This window comes from Nannospalax galili, unplaced genomic scaffold (genome assembly GCF_000622305.1).
Source record: "Nannospalax galili isolate Female #2095 unplaced genomic scaffold, S.galili_v1.0 scaffold364, whole genome shotgun sequence".
NCBI classification, from domain to species: Eukaryota; Metazoa; Chordata; class Mammalia; order Rodentia; family Spalacidae; genus Nannospalax; species Nannospalax galili.
The window spans coordinates 3,985,454-4,011,081 of NW_008352752.1; the positions used below are offsets into that span (position 1 = coordinate 3,985,454).

The following is a 25,628-nucleotide window of genomic DNA, read 5'->3' on the forward strand; positions in this document are numbered from 1 at the left end:
TCCCCGCCACTAGAGGCCTTATAGTCTGATATCCCTGCTACTGTCTGCTGTGTTGTCAGCACCCCCAGCCATTCCCTACTACTTGTCTATCTGGTGGATCTAGTCAGCCTATCTAGGGATCTTTGTTTTAGGAAGGTCAGCTGTTCCTCATCTAGTAGCAGTCAGTTGTCAATATTCCTTTAAATAAGATTGGGGTCTGCTGTTCATTTTCCCAGTTCTCTGCTGGGTTACTATCTGGGAGTCCCTTTGGCCACCCTGGCCAACAACTCAAAAGAAGGTATCACCTGTCTGGCATTCTTATGTAGCCTTTACCTATGCATATGGACTCTTAAAAAATTATATTGGACCTTTAATCTTTGGTTATACTTTCCTTTTGGGTGTTTAAGGCCATACAGTTGGCCAAATAAACCAATTTATTTTTACTCTTAAGGTCGTTTGAGGATCTGTTCCTCAGGAGTCACATGGGCTTGGGAGGAGCCCCTGGCTCCTTTTACCAGTTCTGCCTATGTGAAGATAAGTCAAAGGTCTTACTCCACCATGGCTGGCTTTGTTTGGAAGCATGGAGGATCTCGTTTTATTTTTTGAGACCATATCATTTGGTGGTGAGCTGTGGGAAGGCTGTATGCAGAGGGCCTAGCACACTATCTGGTACAGGAAGCACTCCAGAAAGGCAGCTAACAAAACTTTACTGCTATGACTTTCTGTCCTCTAATCAAGACATTTTCTTTTTTGAAGAACTACAAATAGTTCGAGTCATTAATAATCCAAGAATTACTTGTTCGTCTGGGTCCTCTAAGGAGCAGATCTAGGGTTAAGTGTGCAAGAGTTTGAGTAGACGAAATGCCTGTATGGAAGGAGATAGGGATGGGTGGGGGGGGGTCTGGAAAGCTGTCACATCCACACAGGTCTAACCTCAGTGGTATAGGTTGGATCAAAGCCTGAGGGAGAGCATGCCATTTTCCTTGTGTTCAGAAGTTTGACAAAGTGCTCAGGAGTCCCTTGGGTCCAGAGCACTCTCCTTCCCAGAACAGCCCTGCCTACCTGTCCTCAACTGCTCTGAGAAGCTCTCTGTGCCAGTATGGCCCGTAGTGCAGGTCAGCCCAGTGGAGGGCATATAAATTAGGGGTTGTGTTTGTACCAGTCGCAGCGCAGCTTCTGGTCCCCATCTCACAGGCCCCATCTAGGAACCAGTCACAGTCCAGTGTTGCACCAGTCATTATGCAGAGCTGTGGCAGCATCTTACTTCCTAGGACTGTCTGGCCTGGAGGGTAGCCTTCCAAGGCAGGTACAACTTATCTGGAGTGGCTGTGACTGGAGCAGAAGTCCTGTATCCAGCAACAGCTGTGTTTGTAGTGGATCCTGTAGCTGCTGGAATAGTTTCAGAGATTATAAAATGTCAAGGCAGCAGTCAAACCAAGGTCAAATTGACCAGGCCCCCAGCAGCTTAGCTTATTTGAAGGGTGGTTATAATAAAGACCTATATTATTTACAATACTTGGAACACAGTGCCCCTAGGGAGGGTTGGGTCCGTCTAACCTGTCTCAGGACAGCTAAATAGAGCCCTCTGTGATCAGCAGTAGACAACAGAACCATGTGCTCAGTCATGGATTTCTGAAGCTGATCTGTGATCTTTAGCAAGTTAACTTTCTCTGAGCTCTCATTGACTGACAGATGTGGGTGGGAACACTTTGGACTGGATGAGTTGATAGCCAAAAGTACTCAGCAGAAAGGGGCATGGTGACAGTACTGCTCAGTGAGCAGTCCCGGAGGGATGCTCTAACTATTGGAGAGAGTTCCTTTGCGCCCCTGGCAGGGTTCAGGAAAGTGAAAGGCATGCAGTGGTTTGGAAGGGATGCCCTGACTGCAGAGACTGAGCTCAGTTCTGGAAGTGTCAGGCAGCCTGGCCATTGGGCACTGCAGCCTGCCTTCATGGGATATGAGGGGTTAAACTGCTACAAGATGCCATCCATGGAGCTGGAGAAATAGCTCGGTGGTTACCATCTATAACTCCAGTTCCAGGGGCTCTGACACCCTCTTCTGACCTCCACGGGCATTACATGACACGGGTGCACTTATGTGTACATAAAAGTATACCAAAAAAATTTTTTTGCTGGGCGTGGTGGCACACACCTTTAATCCCAGCACTTGGGAGGCAGAGGCAGGAGGATCTCTGTGAGTTCAAGGCCAGCCTGGTCTACATAGTGAGTTCCAGGACAGCTGGGGCTACAGGGAGACCCTGTCTCAAAAAGACCAAAAAAAAAAAATTTTTTTTTGAAGATGCCATCCAGATATCTGGTAAAAAGAGGATGTTTGCCAGAGCATGGGCAAGAAAGTAGTAGGCTGTGCCTAAGGGCCTGGCAAGATTGCCTTGGTGCCAGTCGCTTTCACACCCTAACACTATTGTTTCTCTGCATGGGGGCAGCCTGGTATCACTTGAGTAACAGGTGCTGGCAGGAGCCATCAAGGGGGCTGACAGACATTCCACACAGACCAGGGTTTTATTATGGATGTGTTTTTCCATCACTTGTCTGTAGAATATGGATGTAAAGTAAGCCAGTCCTCAAGTGTTCTCTGAATTAAGCCCTCCAGCTTCATTGCCATACCAGTTCAAGGTTCCTGGGGGGTTTTTTGTTTGTTTTTTAATTGTTACTGGAATACTTGTGTGTAAGATTCATGCCCAAAGAAACTGTCAGAGTGCTCTGGAAGTGCCTTCAAGCAGCTCTTCCCTCACCCACAGCTATAAGCTTCTGCCTCTACAGCAGAAGGACAGCTGTAACCATCCCCACCCTAAAAGGACATTGCCTGAGGTAGGGGACAGGCTACCTCCTGCGCAGTGCACAGATGTGCTTTCTTGTGCGTGAATACAGCAATATACAAGAATAAATGCCCTAGATAATTAATTTTTCATGCATATATTTTATTAGTATCAGGCAGTGTAATGCATGCCTTCAATCCCAGCACTCAGGAGGCAGAAACAGGTGAATGTGAGTTCAGGGCCAGCCTGCTGTATGTAATGAGTTCCAGGCCAGTCAGGACTATACAATGAGACCCTATCTTTAAAAAAAAAAAAAAATTTATTTTTGGTCATTTTTAAGACAGGGTCTTCCGTAGCCCCAGCTGTCCTGGAACTCACTATGTCGACCAGGCTGGCCTTGAACTCACAGAGATCTGCCTGCCTCTGCCTCCCAAGCACTGAATTAAAGGAATGTGCCACCAGGTCTGGCTTCAATTTTTTTTTTTAATTTTTAGAAATCTTTTTAATCAAGCCAGGCGTGGTGGCGCACACCTTTAATCCCAGCACTTGGGAGGCAGAGGCAGGTGGATCTCTGTGAGTTCAAGGCCAGCCTGGTCTACATAGTGAGTTCCAGGACAGCTGGGGCTACAGGGAGACCCTGTCTCAAAAAGACCAAAAAAAAAAAAAAAAAATCTTTTTGATCTATCTTCTAGAGTGGAAACATTAACTACTATGCCTGATACAGTAGTACCAGTGATCCATGATATCTGTATCAGTATATCAGTAATCTATTATCAGTATAACAGCCTCTGCTGAAGTAGACTTAAGAAAACCACAGCTTCCTCTACCATCATCTGACTGGCAGATGGGGTCTGCTTCCTCATAGTAAATCTAGGAGGGAGCTGGAATACTGCCGCCCATGGAAGGCAGAAGTGCCATGATGCCTGTTCCTGGTCCAACCTTAGAAAATTAAAATTGTAAATTTGAGATGAGACCAGCTTGGATTACATGAGACCCTATCAAAAAAAAAAAAGGGGGGGGGGGTCAGTAAGATGGCCCGACCAACCAATAAAGATAGACACTCTGCATTCAGATTCTGTGATGAAAGGAAAGAACTAACTCCTGGAAGTTGTCCTCTGACTTCCACATAATGTGGCACACACACACCTGCATTCCTGCACACAATGTTAAAAGTTCTAAAATGGCTCCAATTCCTAGTATTGGAATAAAAAATTCTTAGATGGTGTGGTGAGATGGTTCATCAGGTAAAGGTGCTTGACACCCAGCCTGGCAGCCAGAGTTGGATCTCTGACACCCTCATGGTGGAAGAGAACTCACTGGGAATTTTTCTCTGACCTCCACACACGCACTATGACATGCACACACATACAAAACCCGCCATGACAGCACCCCTTTCCTGTCTCCAAGAACCCCTGAGGCTGTCCTAAGACCAGTCTAGCATAGCGTGGCAGAGCAAGTGGAGAGGCTCCAAGGATCTTCCTCCTTCCCCATCTGTGAGCCAGGTGCGTGGGCATGGAGAAGATGCCTTTGAAGTGGCTTCACTCCCAACCCATCCAGCCAAGAGGAACCTGCACAGCTGGGCCCTCCCCAACTTCAGAAACAAAACGGTTGTTTCCAGCCATGACTTTTTCAAAGTAGTTCCTTGGCTTAGCAACAGATTGCAACATCAATTGTGCACATCTAAAGTTATTAAACAGATGAATGAGTTGAGAGTGGGGAGTCTCCAGCCTGGGGGACAGATGACTCATGCCAAATGAGGTCTTCGTTTCTGTTTACAAAGTATTCTAAAATAAGCGCTCTGCGGTGCACAGTACTCCTGTTTGCTATGGGGGAAGAATGGGAGTCTAAGGGTATCTGCATCGGAGGCACCTGCTTAGCCTCCTCTTTCCCAGAGGACCCTCAAGCCCAGAGAGGAAAAGTCACACAGCAGTTATGAAGAAACCACCTCTTCTCAACTCCCCAGCCAACTCTTAAAACCTAGTATACCATTTAACTTATTTTTTCATAATAGTAGTTTGCAAAAATTAATCTCTTTCTCTATGTCCATTTTGCATGTTCAGCATACATTGCCTATTCCTAGAAAAGGTCTGAGATAGACATGTTCAGGAGCTTGTAGAATATAAGACCCACATTATATATTTTATACTTTTCAGGTTCACTTATAATGCAGAAATATCGGCTCTCATACAAATACATCTGGTCTTACTCATTTATCGACAGTCATTTTCCTCACATACATAGGACTCCTGGCATGGTTCAGCTGCACATGCAGCAGTTTATTTGAAAGCATTTCGTGGCTCAGAGGACACAAACATCTTTGTTCTTTTAATGGTTGCTGAAAACTCTGGATTACAGCCATTCTTTGGAAATGTGTTCATTTTTACTGAAAACACATGCCTTTCTGTTGTCTATGAATGTAGGGCTTTGTGTATTCTGTTTGTTCTCTGGTTTTGATGTGTCTGATAATCCTTTAAAAACTCGGACTAGGGGCTGGAGAGATGGCTCAGGGGTTAAGAGCACTGACTGCTCTTGCAGAGGACCCGGGTTCAATTCCCAGGACCCACATGGTGGCTACGAACTGTCCTTACCTCCAGTTCCAGGGGAATCCAAAGCCCTCTTCTGACCTCCACGGCATTGCACGACACGGGTGCACTCACATACATGAGGCAATACACTCATACACATAACATAAAAATAATAAAATATTAAAAAAAAAAAACCTCGAACTAGCAAGATGGCCCAGCTCTGCTGGTAAAGGCACCTGCCACCAAGCCTGATGACCTGAGTTCCATCCCTGGGATCCACATGGTAGGAGGAGAGAAATGACTTGTGCAGTGTAATTAAAAATTATTTTAAGTGCTGGCTCAGCAGTTAGGAGCACTGACTGCACAGTGCGGAAGAGTCGGGTTCAAACCCAACACCCACATGATGGCTAACAACTGTCCGTAACTCCAGTTGCAGGGTATCTGACAACCTCCTCTGTCCTCCATGGGCACACTTACATAGATGCAGGCATAGCACTCATATACATAAAAATAATTTTAAAACAGTCTGGGTGTGGTAGCTGTTACAACTGAAGAAAAAAGTGGCAGATTTGTGGACAGGAGCTGACAAAGATTACCCTTCAGAATGAGCTCTATTAGGAGGGCACCTTACAACATGAGGGCCAAGATTGGGCCTGTGATGAAAGAATGCTAGAAGAGATAAATGCAGACCATAAGCACCATGATGGGGCCCTGAAGGGAGAAGGAACCTGCCCTTCAAATCCCAAGAGCAAAGTGTGTATCTGACACAGACTTTCAGGGTGATGGGCACACTTCATGCCCCGTGATCTGGCCTGGTCTAGGTGCTGAGGAGCATGGAGGCAGGCACCAAGGACCATAAATTTAGCAGGTGCAGGGAGGCGGGGGGCATAGCACAGTGAGCCTTTTTACCTACTGTCCCAGAAGCAGCCCAGGGATATTGCCTGGTTTCTGGAAAAAGAGGAGGTGCATCTAGAGGATCTGTCATCTAACAGTGTCACGTGCTTGTAAACCCAGTACTGGGGAGGTTGGAGGTAGGAGAATCAGGAGTTCAAGGCCAGTCAGTGCTCCATAGCACGGTCTCAAAAAAACAAAACGGTCTCAAAAAAACAAAAGAACCTGACAGGACATTAGAAAATTTTTAAAGTTTGGATGGGTAATTCCAAAGAACTGCCTTTTATACTGTAAATTGCTGTTTATTCTAAAGGCTAGCAATTGTGTTTCCTTAAATGACTTCATATTGCACTCCCTCTCAATGAGCCCTCTGGTGGGTCATGAGGTGTGTGTGACTTAGAAAGGGACAAAGCTTCTTAACCCATCAGCCAGCAGGGGCGCATTTCAAATAACCGTCATTCCTTGGCTTCACACACTGCTGCTGTGCAGAGACCCACAATCCTCAGTGTCTTGTGTTCCCCGTCCACTCCCCCAACCCTCACCCCACACACCAGGAGCCATCTCTTGCTTGGGACAGTTACATGGGACTATGCTGCTAACACCCAAAAGGAAGCTTGGTGTAGAAGAGCAAAGGCCAAGGCAGGAGCACAGGTCTGAGCTTGGACCCTAGAAGCAGCATAGCCTCCGTCTGGTCCTCACCTGTCTCCATGCTGGGTTTAAATCTAAGCTGGTTTCTGTTGAGTTTTTTGTTTGCTTCTTTGTTTCTGAAACGGGGTCTAACTGTGTAGCCCAGGCAGGTTCAATCCTCCTGCCTCAGCCTTCTGAGTGCTGGGATTATAGTGTACACCACCATGCCTGACTTAAATCTAGGCCTTTTTGCACAATACATTTTCAGCTGTTGTGACTTTACTCAGTTATAGCTACACCCTCTGTGTTAAGAAATCATTTGTTCATCCTGGGGTCATTTAGGCAGCTCCAAATCTCAAGATTTAGAGTAGTGGTTCACTATTGCCCCTCTGTGGAATCTCTGTGCCAGACCATGTCTCATGGTGCCAGCTTGCCACCTGGCTGGCTGGTCAGTCTTGGGTCAGGTGCCTGTTCCTGGGCTAGTTCGCTGCAGGCAGGGGTGGTCCCCTGGACCCTCTAGCAATGTAATGGTCTTGCCCATGCCTTGGCAACTGAGTTAAGATTTCTGGCTTCCACAACAATAGAATAGGAGTTCATTTTACAACAATTAAGTTTGGGACAATTTTTCACAGTAGCCACAGTCCATTCCATTTGACCTGTAGAGAAGGGGTTGCCCAGGTGGGCTTTCCTTGGTGGCAGAGGGGCATCGGTGGTAGGCTCTGGGACTGATCAGTCTTTGAAAGAGTGTCGTATTTACCTTCTCTAGGGAGCAGGTCTGTTAAGCAAGTGTGAAGACCCCTCACTGTGCCCCTTACTTTCTTTGTGAGAAGTGGCCATACCTCCACAAGAAACCACAGGGACCAGACCACTTCCTCAAGTGCCTCAACCAAAAATACACGACTTCCTGTCTCTGTGTTATGGTCAGAATTGCCCTTTGCTTCCTGAACTTGAGGCTCACAGAAGACAAAAACATATCCCAACCATTACTCATCGGTACATTTTTCCCCCTGAAAATGGTTGATTTTATTCATTTTCCCGTCCACCCCTTTGTCCTGCCATCTGGCAACTACTTCTTTATCTTCTTTAAACTGTCAGTCACTTTGTCCCTCCATTATTTGCTTTTCTCCTGTCTGCATGAGTGATTCAGTCACTTGAGTGGAACTCTCAGGTCTGCTCAGAAGGGCAGGAAGCAGGGCAGGCAGGTGTCAGGAGTCCCTGGGAACAGTGGCAGCGGGTCTGCCTTCAGGACCTGCTTTTCTGTCCATTTCTCAGGCTGGTTGGAGTCATCTTGGCAGGAAACAGTAGTATGCATTTTTAAGATACTTCCCATCTCTCTGGGGTTTGGGGTAGGGAAGCAGTGTGGGCTATGGATAGCTATATCTGGAGCCACATCCGGCCTACCAGTTCCCATCACCTGGCAGGGCCTGCACTACAGGGCAGACGGGGACTGTCATCTGGTAAGAGAGGTCCTCCACCATCCCTGGGGGACTTCCCAGGGTGCAGGGATCCCAGGGCTTCCTGAGGAATTCTGAGTCGCTGGCTCCACTCATTTCCTGAAGACGTGACTCATCCCAGGCCTTTGCAGTGAGTCAGCCCAGGCTGGGGCTGCAGGGCTCCTTTTCCATCTGGCATGATCCACGTACTTGCCACAGGTAGGAAACAATGCCAAAAGGTTTAAATCCACTGCCCAGGCCTATGGAGTGGAGAAGGAATGGCAAGACCACTCTTGTAAGTGCTGTCCATTGGATTCCAAGCTCAGCTACCCTGCCAAAGGCCAGGGGAGGGGCTGAAAGTCTCCCATGCTGGAAAGTGGAAGACTTCATCTTCCATTTCGTACATTCTGGGTTGTTTTTTGTTTTTGGTCTTTTTGAGATCCTGTCTCAAAAAGACCGAAAAAAAGAAAAAAAAAAAAAAAAAAAAAAAAAAAAAAAAAGGACCACAACTTCAAAGCTTTAACTTACCTTGGAACTTGTGCATTAAATAAGTGGTGTTAGATTTAGGAGGGCAGAAAAGGGAGGGAGTTTAAAATTAAGAAATAAGAACCAGAGCCAGATGTGCAACAGTTTTATTTTCCTTTGTCTTATTTTTGGGGTTTTTTTTTTTTTTGTTTTTTTTGAAATCCTTTCTAAAAAAAAAAAAAAAAAAAAAAAAAAAAAAAAAAAAAAAAAAAAAGGACATTTAGGAGGCAAATCTCACAAGACTATTCATTCTGCGCTTAAAGAATTTTTATAATAGAAACCATTATTGGGCACAGAAAATCTTTTAAAAATGGCTTTGAAACACTGACTGAAATTAGAAATCAATGGTTTCTTGTATGGAACTGTTACCATGGGCAGCCTCTGCCCTGTACTTCTGTGGGCCCTCAGAAAGCACCTGTTAAGGGATTGCATGAACTCGTGACTACACTGCACTAACCTCTAGGCAGTTCCTGCAGCTTAGCTTACAGGGCGCGGGACCTCTCTGCACAGAGGAGACCTGCAAATTAAATGAAAACAGCAGTCACTCCATCCCACATAGCTGAGCAAAGCTAATGCAATTCATTAAGGTCCTGGAATCCCTGGATGAGATGCCTTGGACAGAAAAATTTGATTACTCGTATTTTCCTAGCCACACCTCGTCCCTCAACATTCCCCAGCCCTCTGCACCCCTCCCTCAGCACCATACTCTTCTCAGTTATTCTGAGGCCTGCCTACACCCTCATCTATGGCCTACACCCTCATCTATGGCCTACACCCTCATCTACAGCCTACACCCTCATCATCTATGGCCTACATCCTTATCATCTACAGCCTACACCCTCATCTACTGCCTACACCCTCATCTACACCCTACACCCTCATCTACAGCCTACACCCTCATCTACTGGCAGCAAGGCAGAAAGAGCCTTTCTCTTTCTCTCCCATGTGAGAAAAGCCTTTCCTAGCTCCAAGAGCCATTTCTAGGCCTACATTTCTGGAGTGGCTATTGACTCTGGCTTTGCCACCTGATCTGGACACAGCTCCTGTTGACCAGTATAGGGCTGGTCACCACAGCAGCCCTTTATAGCTCTTGCTTTCAGAGTTTGTTACCAGAGTGAGGTCTGGGAAATATTGACAGGATGTCACTAGATTAATAATGAACAAACAAAACAGGGCTTTGTGGATGTGTAAAATAGCAACGGACATTTATTACTTTGTTTGAGCATTTCAAACCAATTATGTAGTGAGTTTTTAGAGGAAGGTGTAGCTTGGAAAGGCAGTATGAATAGAAGATGTATCAGTCATTATGTTGAAAGAAGATAGAACTGCCTCTCCCACGGCTTCCCACAACTTCCATGGTGGGATCAGATGCCATAGAAGTGGGATTCTACCCTCTGGGCAGAGGTGGGGCCAGCACTTGTGTGCAGCTATAGAAGGGCATGATGGCAGGGCCATCCCACAGACCACACACTTTCCTAGTTCCTATCATACAGCCGCCCGTAGAGAGCCGCTGTCACCAGTCCTGAGGACAGTCCACTCTTCCTCAGGAAGTAGTGGTTATTCTCCCAGCCAAGTTGGTCAGGGGTGTCCAGAGTCATCCCTGAGGTCAGAAACAAAGGAAATATATAGAAAGTACTGAAGTTCCCCCACAGGTGAAAGTCAAATAGTCCCTCAGCCTCCGTGATCTCCTGCCCACACGTGTCGAAGCCAAGACCCCCACACTTGACCAGGGCACAAACTTGAATGTAGTAAGTGCCATGCACCGTGTGGAGGCCATCGAAGACACCCAAGGCATACAGCTCTGTGGACAGGGTGGGCCTCTCATAGAGTAAGTGACAGCAAAGGGTGTTTGAGCAGACCTGGAGATAGCCCTCCTTTCCCCAGGCAGGGACCAGGGTGAAATTGTCATACATCATCTCTGAGTGAAAAGTGGGGGGTATGTTCATGTTCCACTTGTCGGCCTCATCACAGTGCACTTCCTGGGCATCCTTCTCACAGTATGGATCATCTGACAGGATTTTCAAGAACTTGCTGTGGGATGGGTCCCTTTCATTGGTTGCATTCTCTGTCCTGACAAGACTCGGTGGATTTTTAGCTATCTGAGCAATTATAAGGTGACCTTTGGGGCTGTCCGTGTCATGGTAACAAAAGGACTTCAGAGGGGTGTGTATGCCACTGCCTGTCATCCCCAGAGATGGGTGGTGGATGTTAGCTGCCAGAACATTGACACCAAAGGCAGCGGCGAATGCTTTCTGAATCTCAATGGCAGCCAAGAGCGGCAGCTGGTTCATCCATGCGGTGGGGTACACGATGTGCTTCACCTCAGAGTCTCTGAGGAGTTGCACGGCAGGGTCGAAGAACAGAATGTCGAAGCAAGTGAACATGCCAAACTTGCCAGCAAAGGGGGTGTCAAATGTGATGAGGTCCACTTCAGCAGGGCTGTCAAAAGCAGCCTCAAAGTATAGGTTATGCTTACGGTAGCGGTTAGCGAGGGTTCCATTGCTGCTGAACACTACATTCGTGTTGAAGTGGTACCTCCCGTCTTGTGGACACCCTGGGTCATGGCTGAGGCAGGGCTGTTTTGTCCCAAGATTGGCCACCAAGAACATCTGTCCCTTGACAGCCATACAGCTTAAGCGCTGGAGGACCTAGAGGTGGGAAAAAGGTGTAAATAAGTGAAATAAATAAGTTTAAATCCTGCTTTGGGGCTCAGATTTTCAATAGAAAATTTCCTGTACTATGCCTATAATACATAAATAGCTGACATAATACAAAAAAACTCACAGAACAAATATAAAAGGCTAAGAAACATCTGAAATGTTCACTCATTAGTGATGAGACGCAAATTAAAATGAGACCTTTTCACCTTTGTTAGAATGGCAAAAATCCAAGGGAGTTTTCTATCTTGTATTGACCAAAGGGTAGAAAGACTTTCATAGACTATTACTGGAGATGTAAAGGAAGATGAAAATCTTTTAATCTGTAAGTTTGGCATTTTAAAAAAATAACAAAATATACCTAACCTTTGAAAAATTTCATTTCCATGAGTTTTACTTTACAGAAAAACTCAAACATGTTTACAAAAATATATGTACAGGATATTCACTGAGGCACAGCTGAAAATAGCAAGCCTTAAAAAGCAACAAGCATGCCAAGCGCTAGAAAGGACGTGGGACGGCAAAGGAGGCAAGGTCACTGCAGGAAGCTCCTCCAGGAAGGAACGAGTGAGGGCGGGCTGTGGTGGAGGTGTTTCAGCTTCTGTTCTACTTTAATGTTTCTGTTCGTGTGCTTCCCCTGTAATTCACCGATGGGAAGATCAAATGTCCCCTATCGCCAAGGGGCCTGGAGTGCGGGGTTGGATGTTCTAGATGTTTAACCCTCAGACAGCGTGCTGTGGCTTTTGGTCACTGGCCTGGTTCATCTCAGCTGCCCTCAGCCTGCTGAGGGGGAAGGCTGGACTCCTTACCTACCTCTGTGTCACTGAACCGGTGGGGCTCCAGACACGGGTTCCACCTGCCCAGCTCGTGGGGTGGCATGAAGTCCAAGAATGGGTAAATGGATGTTCTTGTAAAGTTGAATCCATGGATTCCATCTTCTGGAAACACTATAATCTGCACACCCTGTAGGCAAAGAGCCAGAGCAGAGTGCTGTCAGGAAAGGGAGCCCAGTTGTTCAGTGCCAACCATCAGAAAGCCATCTCTGTACCAGGAGCCGCCAGGGCTATGAGGAAGAGGGCTTCACTCTCATCTTGCTCAGCCCAATCACAAGGGAAGAGAGTCCTCTAGGAACCGCCATGCCCTGTGCAGGGAGCCTGTGGGGAAGAAGGGAATGAGGGCTCTTCAAAGGGTGCAGAACTTACAAGCCAGCAGGCAGGCAGGCGGAGTTTTTGCTGGCACAGTGGAAGCAGAGCCAAGACTGTGAAGGGTCCAGAATATTGGGCACATTCACAGATGGGATGTCTCTAGTTCAGTGGTTCTCAACCCTCCTTCCCATCTAAGTCAACTTCTGAAAAAATACTGCACCGATGCTACAGCCCAGCCCTAAAATGGATGACTGAATTGTGGGTGAGTCCTGGCAACAGTGTTTGCTTAAAAGATGATTCCAAGCCGGGCGTGGTGATGCATGCCTTTAGTCCCAGCACTTGGGAGGCAGAGGCAGGTGGATCTCTGTGAGTTCAAGGCCAGCCTGATCTACATAGTGAGTTCCAGGCCAGCTGGTGCTACAGGGAGACCCTATTTCAAAAAAAAGATGAATCCACTGAGCAACCTTGGATAGGACACCAGGGGCCACGGTGAAATGTAAGTGTACTGATCTGTACACAAATCAACTCCCTCTTGGGAACCTGGAGGCTCCCTTCAGGACTCTGGCCTCCTGACAGGCCTCTTCTCACACCTGGGGATACCCCAGGCTCCCAGTGGCACCTGCAGTAACCTAGGGAGACAAAAACAAAGGGAACTCTTAGCACCTGGGGCTCTTCACCTCTGCAGATTAAAATGCCAAGTCTAGAACACTGGCCTGATGCAGAGGGCGGAGAGAGCAGGCAGTGAAGGCGTAAGCTATCTAAAATAGCCATGTGGAGTGCACTGCAAACTCTTTATGTTCCCCCACCCCACCCCAGTTATAAAAGCTCCAAAATTTAACCATAAAAATTTTGGAAGACAGAAAAATGAATTCATAGCCTATAACACAAAGATTGTTAACTGTTAATGTTATTGTTAATATCCTGGTTAGCCTTTTTCTCTCTGTGTATCTGGCTATATACCTGAAATAGCATACCGTCAGCATTTGCCCTTTCTTATGAACACTCAGAAATACCATTTGTAACAGCCACCTGAGACTTAAGAGGCGCCATCATTTTTCCTCTATTGTTGGTCATCTGAATCCATTCGCTGTTAATAAAAAGAAAACTGCAGGGACTGGAGAGATGGCTCAGCAGTTAAGAGCACTGGCTGCTTTGCAGAGGACCTGGGTTTGAGCCCCAGCACTCACATGGCAACTAACAGCTGATGCCCTCTTCTGACCTCCTCGGGCGTTACATGTCCTGGGTGCAGTTACACATGCAGGCAAAACACTCATATACATAAAATGAAAATAAATAAGAAAACAGCAACAGCATTTGCATGAGTCATACTTTTAACTTTTTATGTATATGAGTGTATGCCTGTGGAGGTCAAAAGAAGGCGTATTCCCCTGGAACTGGAGTTATGATGGCTTGGCCACTATGTGGGTTCTGGAAATTGAACCTGGGTCCTCTGGAAAAACAGCAAGTGTTCTTAACCACTGAGCCATCTCTCCAGCCCCCATACTTTTAAAATTATATGTGGACACTTTCCTTTATTAAAAACAAAACACAGCTGGGCATGGTGGCACATGCCTTTATTCCCAGCACTCAGGAGGCAGAGGCAGGCAGATTGCTTCGAGACCAGCCTGGTCTACACAGCAAATTCCAGGCTGGCCAAGGTATAGAGACCCTGTCTCAAAACAAAACTCACAACTTGACATACCTTTTGTGCTACTGAAATTATATCTATACATTAATTACATTGCACTCGCTCAGCATAGCCAGGAAGTAAGGCTGAGCTGGGGCAGAACTCTGGGTCTGGTATGATGAGCAGGTAGCACTCCTGGTACACAGCTTCAGCAGCGTTCCAACAGGCATTATGAGGTCAAGAACTCTTGAGGAGTGAAGGTCACCAACCCTAGTGGCTGTGCAGCCTAAGCCTCTTCAAACTGCATGCCTTCTTCCCTCTGTGCTGGGGGGGAAGTGCTTCAATTTGCCTTAGAAGTTGCTCTGATGCACACAACCACATCAGAGGAGCTGAGGCACTGAACGGCCCTGACCCTGTGAGCTGCTGGCACAGGCTCAAAAAACCACGTATGGGAGCTCCAAGCTGGGGATTCGCTAGTCACCATGGTCTCAGGATGGTCTTGTGGACAGATGGAAAAGCCAGAGGCGGTGAAGTGCAGGTGCTGAGGTGACGCTGTGCCGGCAAACACCTCCACAGAACCTGCCTTGAGTGGGCCCACGGGTGCAGCTGGGATTGATTTTATGCTGACTTCAGCAGAGACCAAGATGGGTGCGTATCAAATGCAAGAATGATGTGACCAGGAGAACTGATATGTGGATGTCAGTAGAGATCCCTAAATAGCAGGCTGGAATGGTCAGCAGCTCAGATAGGAAGGCTGCTCTCCGGTTTGTCTGCTGATGCCCAGGTGGAGGAGGGCAATGGCAGCACATGGGTCTGTGTGATGTTGCTGCCAGAAGTTTCCTGGAAACATTTGGAACAGGAGGAGTGAGAGCCACCTGCTGCCTACCTGGCCACACAGCACTGCAATTACAGCACAGCTCTAAGGAGGAGGAACCTGGGGAGCCTGGCAGAGGCAGACACATTTCCCTGAGGGACTGTGGGAGAAACTGGGGCAAGAGCACTGTTCAGACAGGTACAGAGGATGGCACACTATGCTGAGGGGCTCAGCTGCTCTTCTGAGCTCAAGGACACAGCTATGAGTGGCAGTTAGCAGGAGGCAATTGCTCAACAAAAGACCTTCCCAGAAGATGCCACCACAACACATGGAGGAGGAAATAGTTCTGGGCTACTGGAGGTGTCCACAGAGAAGCCAGATGCCTGGCCAGGACAAAGAAAGGAGTACCATCCATCAGGAGCACTGGACACCCTCCCCACCAAACACTCTCTCACTCTCTCTCTCTCGCCCCGAATTTTAAAATGCACTGCCAAGTGGTGGCTGTGCGCTTCCAGACCCTGGAGTGAGGGGTATGACGGGACCTATTGATATGGCCGGTCTGCACCAGTAGCAGAGTTTAGCTCACATGGAGTTCACCTGCCATTGAGGCACAGCAGGCCTTCCTCAAGCAGCTGGGCTTGGTGGCCCCACCACCAGGGCTAATGCCCAGACTCCCTTTGGTTCCTGCTTTGTCCTGGCAGCAACACTTCCTGCCCTATCCCTGGGGGTTCGGGGGTTCCTATCTTCCCTCCCCACCCTTCCTGGCTGGCAGGAGGGGAAATCAGCCAAAGCCCTGTCAAAGGCTGGCACAGACCTCCCGGCTGTGGGCCTGAGGTCCACTCTCTCTGGGTAAGATCTACCCTCCTGTATGAAGTACACCCCAGAAATGTGCAGGCGGCTTAGCGAGTTTTCTATTTCCCATAAACTCTGAGTGCCTCCCAGTGCATGAAGTTCACCATGGTCAGTAGTTTTAAGTTTTTCTGATTATTAGAAAGTGCCCCCCACGAGGGGCGGGGTAAGGGTTTTGAGAAATACACTGCCTGTATTGCACCCCTCTGGGCCAGTTGGTTACAGCACACGCCCAGGCACATGAACCAGTGACCTAGCCCAGGGCTTCTCCAACTTGGGCAAAATTCCTCCTGGGATCTTGCTAACGTGTGGATTCTGACTCTGGAAGTCTGAAGCGGGGCCTGGGACGCTGCAGGAACCCGGCCGGGACGGCGGAGGGCGACTCTTGCCTTCTGAGCTGCGGCCATCACTTGCTGTTCATAGATGTCCAGGTTCCAGTTCATGAGCTCCAGGGCCTGCTGGCGGCTGGTGAGCTCTAGAGGGTTTGGGGCCAGGAGAGCTGGGTGCTCGTACACGGCAGCCACGTAGGACTCAGCCGGGTGCGGGTGGGCCTCGTGGAGCGCAAGCGCAGAGCAGCCCACCAGGAAGAGTGTGAGAGCCGCGCGGGCTGCAGACATAGTGCAGGCGATCAATCTGGAAAGGAACGATCAATCTGGAAAGGAACCGCAAGGGAAGAGCAGCTGAATAGGAAGCCTGCCAAGATCTGAACTTTCGCAGCTGTGATTTATTAATCCTGGCAATTAAACTTGCCCGCAGGGATGCTGAGGCTCAAAGAGTTGTTTCATGTTCCTAATAAAAGAGTGTGTTTCCCTCCAAACACGCAGCGAGCTGGGTTTCAGACGGTTCTGTGTTAATAGACTGGTTTAAGAACATTTCCAAAGCAGGCTCCGTGTTTGCCACGCTGTTCTTACCCAGCGTTCCGCGAGCTTGGAGTGCGTCACACCAGCTTGGGAAGCGGGGGGGGGGGGTTAGTTCCCGTATTTTAATGGAGCACTTGCTGGTTCTCTTGACTTAATTCTGCCCGGGCCCTTCATACACAGCACTAGAGGTCGGCCGTCTCAGACGGGGATGCCATGAGAACACAGCTCAGCTTCCTGATAGTCGCACAGTCGTCATTTGGGGCTGAGAACTACTGCCTTATAAAGGCCAGCATCTACTCTGCCATCGGCAGACAGAAATCCTTGGTGGAGGCCCAGCACCGTGTAGACCTTTGAGCTCCAGACTGGCCACTGCACAGCCCTGCTTTCTCGCCCCCTGTCTCTGCCCCTCCAAAGCACTTGCTCAAAAGCATACTCGTTTGAAAATAAAATCCTTTTTCCAGTGAGGACATGGACTTTTCTAGAAAATAAACTGTAATTTGTAGCAAGTACACTCTAATTATGTAAGGAACTAGGAGTGACATTTCTGTATCCCCTCCCTCACTCTACCCCCAAGAATAGAAATGTTTGTTTCTCATAGCTGTGTGTTACTAAGCATTTTACAGTGAAGGCCTCATTCCATCTTGAAAACCAGCCTGGCCTCTTGGCTGAAGCCCCTCCCCTGGCAGACAGTGACCAGTCAGTGTGCCACCACCAGGCAGCCTGCTCTGTGGAGACTGCTGGGGCTGACAACCACCCAGGAATCCCCAACACCACATAACAATGACAAATGAAGGAATCCTACTGCTGTCCTTTGAAAAAATGACACCATCCAAACCTCAACTCAGAACACCTATGTTCACATTTACAAACAAACTCCCCGAGCCACAAGTTTCACCTCATTGCCTGGTTATGAGTTCCAGAGACAAGCCATAATTATTTCAGCGAGGGATAGGGATACTTGCTCAGAGTCTTTCAAATCAAATGCTCCTAAGAGCAGGAAGCCTTCTCCTCCCACCCAATAGCATCACAATCTGTTACTTGTTTCCTTGGGGAATAAATGTACCATCTAAAGTTCAGGGTTTGTGCCACTCATCTGGACACTGTAAACAATGTTCCATAGTAAGAACAAAGGCCCTTTGAGTGAGCAGTCATGAGTTTTGGAGTAGAAACAAAAGTATAATTGATAAGCTTTCTTTTTTTAAAAATTTTATGTGTATACATGTATTGCCTGCAATGTAGCTCAGTGCACCCGTGTCGTGCAATGCCCATGAAGGTCAGAAGAGGCTATCGGATCCCCTGGGACTGGAGTTACAGACAGTTGTTAGCTGCCATGTGGGTGCTGGGATTCGAACCTGGGTCTTCTGCAAGAACAACCAGTGCTCTTAACCGCTGAGCCATCTCTCCAGCCCCGATAAGCTTTCTTAACTGAACTTTGCCTCTAAAGACAAGCAAGGAATAATTTTAAATGCCTCAAAAAAATCCACTTCCTGGTCCATTTCAAAAGGATGACAATGATGAGGGGCATCTTGGGGAGAACTTTCACCTTCACAGTCCCAAGACACTTCTGAAGCCCAGAGTGATGGCCTCTTTCAGTTTTTGGTTGTTGGCCTTAGCCTTTAATGGCTGCACTATCCCTTAAGCCCCCGTGATGGCCTCTTAAAGAGATGTGGAAACTGAGGCTAAGACAGGGACATATGAGGCAGGCCACGGTAGTGGCAGGTCAGGGACTCATGGCTGAGGACACTCACAGTATCCCCCTGTCTCAGTTGAGAGCTCTGTATCACAGATTTGGGAACACAAGACCAACTGACTCTCTCTCTCTCTCTCTCTCTCTCTCTCTCTCTCTCTCTCTCTCTCTCTCTCTGTGTGTGTGTGTGTGTGTGTGTGTGTGTGTGGTGTGGGGGATGGAGCCCAGGGTCTTGCACATGCTAGGCAGGGGCTCTACTACTGAGCCCCATCCCTAGCCCTGGGACATAGAACATTTAAATCTAAGTAATTTGTAATCCAACAAGCCAAGGGAACTGCAGAACCAACAAGAGATCACATTCCTATTTCCAGAAAATGAAATTCGTATTATCTGAGGAGTCCAGTGGGAAAGCTCAAAGTGGCAACCATTTGTATGTGAACAAAGGTAGATCAATTAGAGGCTATGCAGATTTAACCAGGTATTCATGTTTGAGAGATACAGGCTTAATGAGGTAGGAGAGAATGAGTAATTACACTAAAAATAGCTACAAGAATTCGCCCTTCCTGAACAGTGGCGAACCAGGAGACATGCTCACTAAAGCTGTGAGGCCGGCTCCCTCTGCACTTGGCATCACACACTGTCTCAGGAAAAATCTAACTGGGCTGAGCAAGGACATCAAAGGACTCAGCAGCAGCAGAAGGGTGCTCAGTTTTAAAGTGACAGGACTGGGGACTGCAGATGTAGCTCAGTTGGTAGACTGTAGGCACGAAGCCCTGGGTTTGGCCCCTAGCACTGCATAAACCGGGCATGGTGGCATACGCTATAAGTCCAACACTTAAGGAGTGGAGGTGGGAGGATCAGAAGTTTAAGGTCATGGATCTGGGGATCTAGCTTGGTATGTAAAGTGGATCTAAAAGCTAGGCATGACAGTGCACTGGTAACCCCAGAACCGGGGGAGGTGGAGACAGGTGGATCCTGGGGACTCACCTGCCAGCTAGTCTAGCCAAAACTCAAGCTCCAGGTTCAGTGAGAAATGCTATTTCAAAAAAAATAAGGTGGAGGGGCTGGAGAGATGGCTTTGTGTTTAAGAACACTGGCTGTTCTTGCAGAAGACCAGGATTCAGCCCTCAGCACCTGTGCCTGAGGTCCACTTGCATGAAGGCAAAACATTAATACACATAAAATAAAAATAAATAAATTTTTTAAAAATAAGGTGCAGGGAGGAAGAGGCAGGCAGATCTCTGTGAAATGGAGGCCAGCCTGGTCTACATAGTGAGTTTCAGGTGGGCTGGGACTAGGGAGAGTCTGCCAAAAAAAAAAAAAAAAAGGAAAACTGGAAAACTGAGGTGGAAAGTGTCGGAAGAAGACTCTTGATGCCGACCTCTGAAGCTCCACAAGCACACGTGGTCACCTGCATTCACATACACCAAAAAACAAAAAAGAAGGTCAAGGTCATCCTTAGCTACATAGAGAATTCAAGACTGGTTTGGGTCAAGAAACGGAAGGGAGGGAGGGTTGGGGGAGGGCAGGACAGACTGGCGGGCAAGCACGTCTCAGAAGCCTGCACACAAGGCAGTTTCTAGGTGCTGGCTTGTAACCACATGTACAGGTAGACTGGGACACAGGGCTCCCTGGAACAAGGGGTTCTGGAGACAAGGAATTCTTGGAGACCCAACCAGTGACCCACCTTTAGAAACAGTCAGACCTTCGACTACATAAGTTCCAGGCCAGCTGGGACTACAGGGAGACCCTGTCTCAAAAAGACTTAAAAAAATAATAATAAAGTAAATAAATAATAAAAAAATAAATAAAGTGCCTGGCAACACAGTGGCACATCGTCGCAACATGGTCCTTTTACTAAAGGGCATCTGACACAGGAGACTGAACTGTAGCAGGACCTGGACCAATAGACAACTGCAGGGACAATGTGCCTGCCCTCTCCAAGGTGCCCCAGTGCCAGGAGAATGTCAGTCATGCAGTAGCCGACTGAGCCTACCCAAGCACAGTACCCAGGATGCAGCAATGGGCAAGCAGCTCTCCTTGGAGCTCATCTCCAAATGCACAGGAGATCCAGGAAACAACATAATTGCCAGACAACAGTATATGCAAAGGGGAAATATAGAGAAGGTGCAGTTTGCAATGTGTAGGGAAGGAAAGTCAACGACTTTGATTCTGAGCAGACCTAGAGAGAGTGAGAGAAGGCATATGAGCTCTGGAGGAGTGTCCAGGGAGAAGGCTTGAGGTAGGGGCACACCTCTCCACTTGAGAGATGAGAGATGGCACAGGGAGCCATGTGACCGGAGCACAGGAAGCAAGTGGACAGTGCCAGCCAGTGGAAGCAAAGGAGAAATGGCAATGTCCACTCACTAGCCTGAAGACCTCCCCACATTGCCCTCATCCTCCATCCCGGTCTCACTGGAGCAGCCAGGGAACACCTAGGTCATTTGTGGTACTCAGCTCAGAATCTTCCAGTGACTCCCCATTTCATCCTGAGTATAAGTCAGAGTCCTTGCAATGTGCCAATAGGAAAAATCCAAGAGACAGGGAGTCAGTGACTAATGGCGTGGAAAGAGACACTGGTGTGCCATCTTCTGTGAACTACTGCTGTTACAAAGGCCCCAGCTCTTCTCATTTCATAAAGTGGCAACACCACACCTGATCAGAAATGTTCTTTTGACTTCTGAGAAAAAGAAACCAAAGTTGAAATTATGTAGCCATCATGCCAGCCGGTGGTGCTGTTTGGGAGGTTGTGGAACCCAGCTAGAGGAAGTACGTCACTGGGGCAGGCTTTGGGAGTTTATAGCCCTGCCCCACTTCCAGATCCAGCTCTCTGCTTCCTGATCGCAGCTGAAGATGTGAGCTCTTAGCTTCCTGTTCTGAGTACCCACTGTCATGCCCTCCTTGCAACTGTGGATGGACCACCCCCCCTACCCCCACATCCACACCCCTAGAACGGTAAGTCAAACCAACTCTTCCATAATCGCTTTTGGTCATGATATTTTATCACAGCAACAAAAGAGGAACTAAGAGGTATGGTGACTAGGAAAGGACACGGGGTGGTGGCAGAGGAAGCATCACCACCTGTGGAACAAACTGAGCAACCTGCTCTGACACCAAGAATCCACACAGTGTGTGCTTCTGTGTGGAGCCGGCAGAACAAGAAAGATGCTAAAAAGTTCCAGTTTCAAGACTACTGCCAGAAACTTTTCATTTTCCTCCTCTCTTTTTAGATTGATTGACTGATTGATTGATTGCTGGGGATACTGAACCCTGTACCTACTAGGGTAGCACTCTACCACTGAACCATAAACACAGACCCCTAAATTCTTTTATATAAGGGGCAGAAATAATATGCACCCCTGCCTAACTTACAGAATCAGAATGTAAAGAAATGAGACCTTTTATTTCCCAGAAAGCAACACAACTGCTTCTTGTTTTCCAGCTTTCCATTAGAGGAAACTGATCCAAGTGGGCCTGCAACAGGCCTGAAACAAAATGGTCCACAGCAGCTTTAGCCTGGATAGCTCTGCTCCAACTCACCCAAAAGGCCTGTGGACATCTCAGTTGATTTGTATTTGTTTTTGTTTTTCATTTTTTTGAGACAGAGTCTCCCTGTAGCCCCAGCTGTCCTGGAACTTGTTATATAGACCAGACTGGCCTCTGCCTCTGTCTCCAAGGGCTGAGATTAAAGGCATCAGCTACCATACCCAGCCTGACATATCAGTTGTAAAGGTCAAGTATAAACACAACAATGATTATGTCAGAATTCACAGCTGAACCCACAAGGAACAGTAAGTAAATGATCAAGTTCTCTGATGTGAACTGTGGTTCAGTGACAGATCATTTGCCCATCAGGTGAAAGCTCCTAGATTTGGGCCCAGTACAAGAAATGTCTTCCTGAAATGCTAAAGTGTTTAAGGTAAGGCTTTTTTGCCCACTGTATTTGGATGAAAACTTGGGGTCTTTCTATTCTTTGTATGAGAACCCAGCCGATTAATTTCATAGGTTTGCTACTGCCACCTGGTGGACCAGCCAAGAATCGAGACCATCAATAGGTTTTTGATCTTAAGAATCATAAACAAGCTGGGCATGGTGGCACATGCCTTTAATCCTAGCACTTGGAGGCAGAAGCAGGTGGATCTCTGTGAGTTCAAGGCCAGCCTGGTCTACATAGCGAGTTCCAGGACAGCTGGGGCTACAGGGAGACCCTGACTCAAAAAGACAAAAAAAAAAGAAAATCATAAATAGCAGCAAAGAAGTAACAGGTGGGTTTTATTTTCCTCCTTCCCTTCTTTACATTTCCTTTATTTCTTTTATTTCATCTACCTCACAATGGAAAAAAATGAAACTTGAATACATTTGCTTTTTCAAGACTTGGGCTTCGTAAGCTGGGAGTCAGAAGTATCACCTTTATTTCTCAAAAGTGCCTCTCCATAGGGCTGACAGAATTTGGGCAGATTTCAAACTGTTTCTACCACATTTATTGAAAATGAGCAACAAGAAAGCTTTAGATGCTAAGTGGTGAAACTTTCTGCCCAGGCCAGTATGTTGTTAGTTTTAACTGTCAACTTGACATAGCCTAAAGCCACCTAGGAAGACAATGTCAATGAACAATTAACTAGATCAGGTTGGTGAGTGGGCAAGACTGTGGAGGACTGTCTTGACTGCTGATTGATGTACAAGAACCAGCTCATGGTGGGCAGCACCATTCCCTAGGCAGGAGGTCCTGACACTGAGAGAGGAGAGAGCTCATAGCAGGCAAGCAAGGGTCCCTGAGTTTATTCTTTTTGCTCTTCCTGCCTTAACTTCCCCAAAATAACAGACTATAAGCTGGAACCATGAGCCAAGTAAGTCCTTCCTCCCCTCCATGGCTTGGCGAGGGTAGGGTGTCTTCATGCCAGAAATGAAGCAAACTCAGTGCTCATCTTCACCACAGCAGGAACGCCTTGGATACCCAGCACGTCACTTGTTAAACAAAGTTCCTGATTGAAAATAACCAAAACAGAGTGGCATGACTTGCAGACTTCTGAAATGTCTTCCAATCATATTCTACAAAATACAACAAATCTTTTCACATGCATATCAGTTTGCAAGAAAATTAAGGAATAGCCTGGAGGGGGCGGGGAGCAATGGAAACCAAGAGAAAGAAAGTCTTAAACTGCGGCCAGGCAGTAAGGAACACACTTTACTGTCTCAATCCTGAGACAGAAGGATGCTGGGCCACTTCCCAGCAGTTTATTTTCCATAATGCTAACAGTGTCCCCAAACCATCCCTGAATTCTCCAGAATGCTAGATATGGTGTCTGCCACTGTGATCCCAACTATTCAGGAAGCTGAGGCAGGAGGATAATCTGGTTTATGAGTTCAAGACCACCCTGGGCAATATATTAAAACTTTGTATCAAAAAGAAAAAAAAACTTTGAAGTGAGCCTTAATGGATATCAGCAAGGAACTATTATAGGGAAAATGTGGAAATTCTCTTCCGTCTCCATATTGAACTAATTCAGATTAAAGTCATGAGAAGAACTGCCTCCTAGAAGACTGAAAGCTGCCACACAACCAGCCTGGAGTCACATGTCAAGCTTTTGAGGAAAGAAATGCCAGAAAACGGGCAACGTGAAGGCTCACTTGTTCTAGTAAATGTATGGTAGACACCATAGCCCTAGTAGATACTAGATGCATCTCTACATATGTGCCAGATACAAAAATCATTCCTGTCACCTCATGCTCTTGTGTGCCAGCCCTGGGGAGTGAGAAATGAAGATGGAGATGGAGGCAGTGGGGATTGTGGTCGAAGAACCTGTTCTTCAAATCAAAACAATAATCCGTAGTGAGACAGTTTTTCTTTTTTCTCTTTTCTTTTTTTCTTTTTTATTTTATTTTTTGTCTTTTTGAGACAGGGTCTCCCTGTAGCCCCAGCTGTCCTGGAACTCACTAGTAGACCAGGCTGGCCTTGAACTCACAGAGATCCGCCTGCCTCCCGAGTGCTGGGATTAAAGGAGTGCGACACCACACCCAGCCTGTAAGACAGTTTTTAAAGCACTGCAACTAAGTGGCAGCAGGAATTGAGAAAGAAACAAAAACAACAAAAGCTAAAGCAAAACAGTCCTGCAGAGAACCAGGCAATGGGCCCTCCTCCAGTGGAAAGGCGGGGAGTGCATACAAGAAGAGGTAATCAAACTCAGCAAGAGAGAAGCAGAAAAGCTCAGGGAAATTGGCCCTGATGCTGTCAGTTCCTAGTACCTGGGGAGGAGACTCTTGGCACAGTAAGGTGTTGAAGACATGGGCAGGCATACTGTGAGATGTCAGTGGTGTTCAGAGAGAAGGCAGAGCATGATCAAAAATGACATCTCCCACCCAGATCTCTATTCATTAGGTCAGCAGACTTCCTGACCTACAGCATTACAGATGTGTGAAATGAGTCCCATCACCACCTTGACTCTTCCTGGAGGCACTGAACATTTCTATTTGGTCTGCTTTGGTTAAATCAGTAATTATGTGGGTAACTATTCTCCTGGGGCAGAGGGTCCAGCTCAGCCATAGCTGCGTTCTGGTCCTAACACAAGTCCTGCTGCCAATGCCTTCCAGACTCTTAGCAGGACAGGCACATAGCTAGTTCTCCCACATCCTGCAACTTTACCAGGCTGAAGGGGCCAAGTCCTCCAGACCTGGGACCTGCTGAGGGTGTTGGGGGAAGTCTGGGAAAAGAGGCTTCAGTCTCTACCATGAGAGTTGAGGTATCACTGCTTAGCACCAGAAGCAAAACAGAGGAGGAATATTCTAGTCCTCTTGTGGGGGGAGGTTACCCTTTAGCTAGAATGCGATTTACAACCAGAGCCTGGACTTCACCCATGTCTATTCTTTCAAAAGCCCACGTGGCGTTTTTATATCATACTCAAAACAATGAAGAAAAGGTTGACTGAACAAGCAAACTTAGGATGCCTAGATAACAATTGGAAAATCAGCTTAAATACCTCATGACATGCATTAAAAAACACTCCAGGGGCTGCAGAGACTCGCTCAGCAGTTAAGAGCACTGGCTACTCTTACAGAGGACCCAGGTTCAATTCCCAGCACCCACATGGTGGCTAGCAACCATCTGTAACTCCAATTCCATGGGAATCTGATGCCTTCTTCTGACCTCTATGGGCACTGCAAAACACCAGTGCAACTTACAGACATACAGGGAATACTCTCATACACATAAAATAAAAATAATAAATAAAATATTTT

At 47.2% G+C, this 25,628-nt stretch overlaps 1 protein-coding gene across 2 annotated transcripts in view; it reads right to left on the reverse strand.

Moving 5' to 3' along the window:
* Window positions 1-9,940: 9,940 nt before the first annotated feature.
* Btd (biotinidase) overlaps window positions 9,941-25,628 on the reverse strand; it is a 60,343-nt gene continuing 44,655 nt past the window's right edge. For both annotated transcript variants that reach the window (XM_008849983.3, XM_017802410.2), the window contains exons 2-4: window positions 16,238-16,500; window positions 12,227-12,376; window positions 9,941-11,404 (exon numbers count right to left, since the gene is read on the reverse strand). In XM_008849983.3, coding sequence (XP_008848205.1) covers window positions 10,232-11,404; window positions 12,227-12,376; window positions 16,238-16,465 — 1,551 coding nt within the window. In that variant the 5' untranslated portion in view covers window positions 16,466-16,500 and the 3' untranslated portion in view covers window positions 9,941-10,231. The remainder of the gene's footprint in view (window positions 11,405-12,226; window positions 12,377-16,237; window positions 16,501-25,628) is intronic.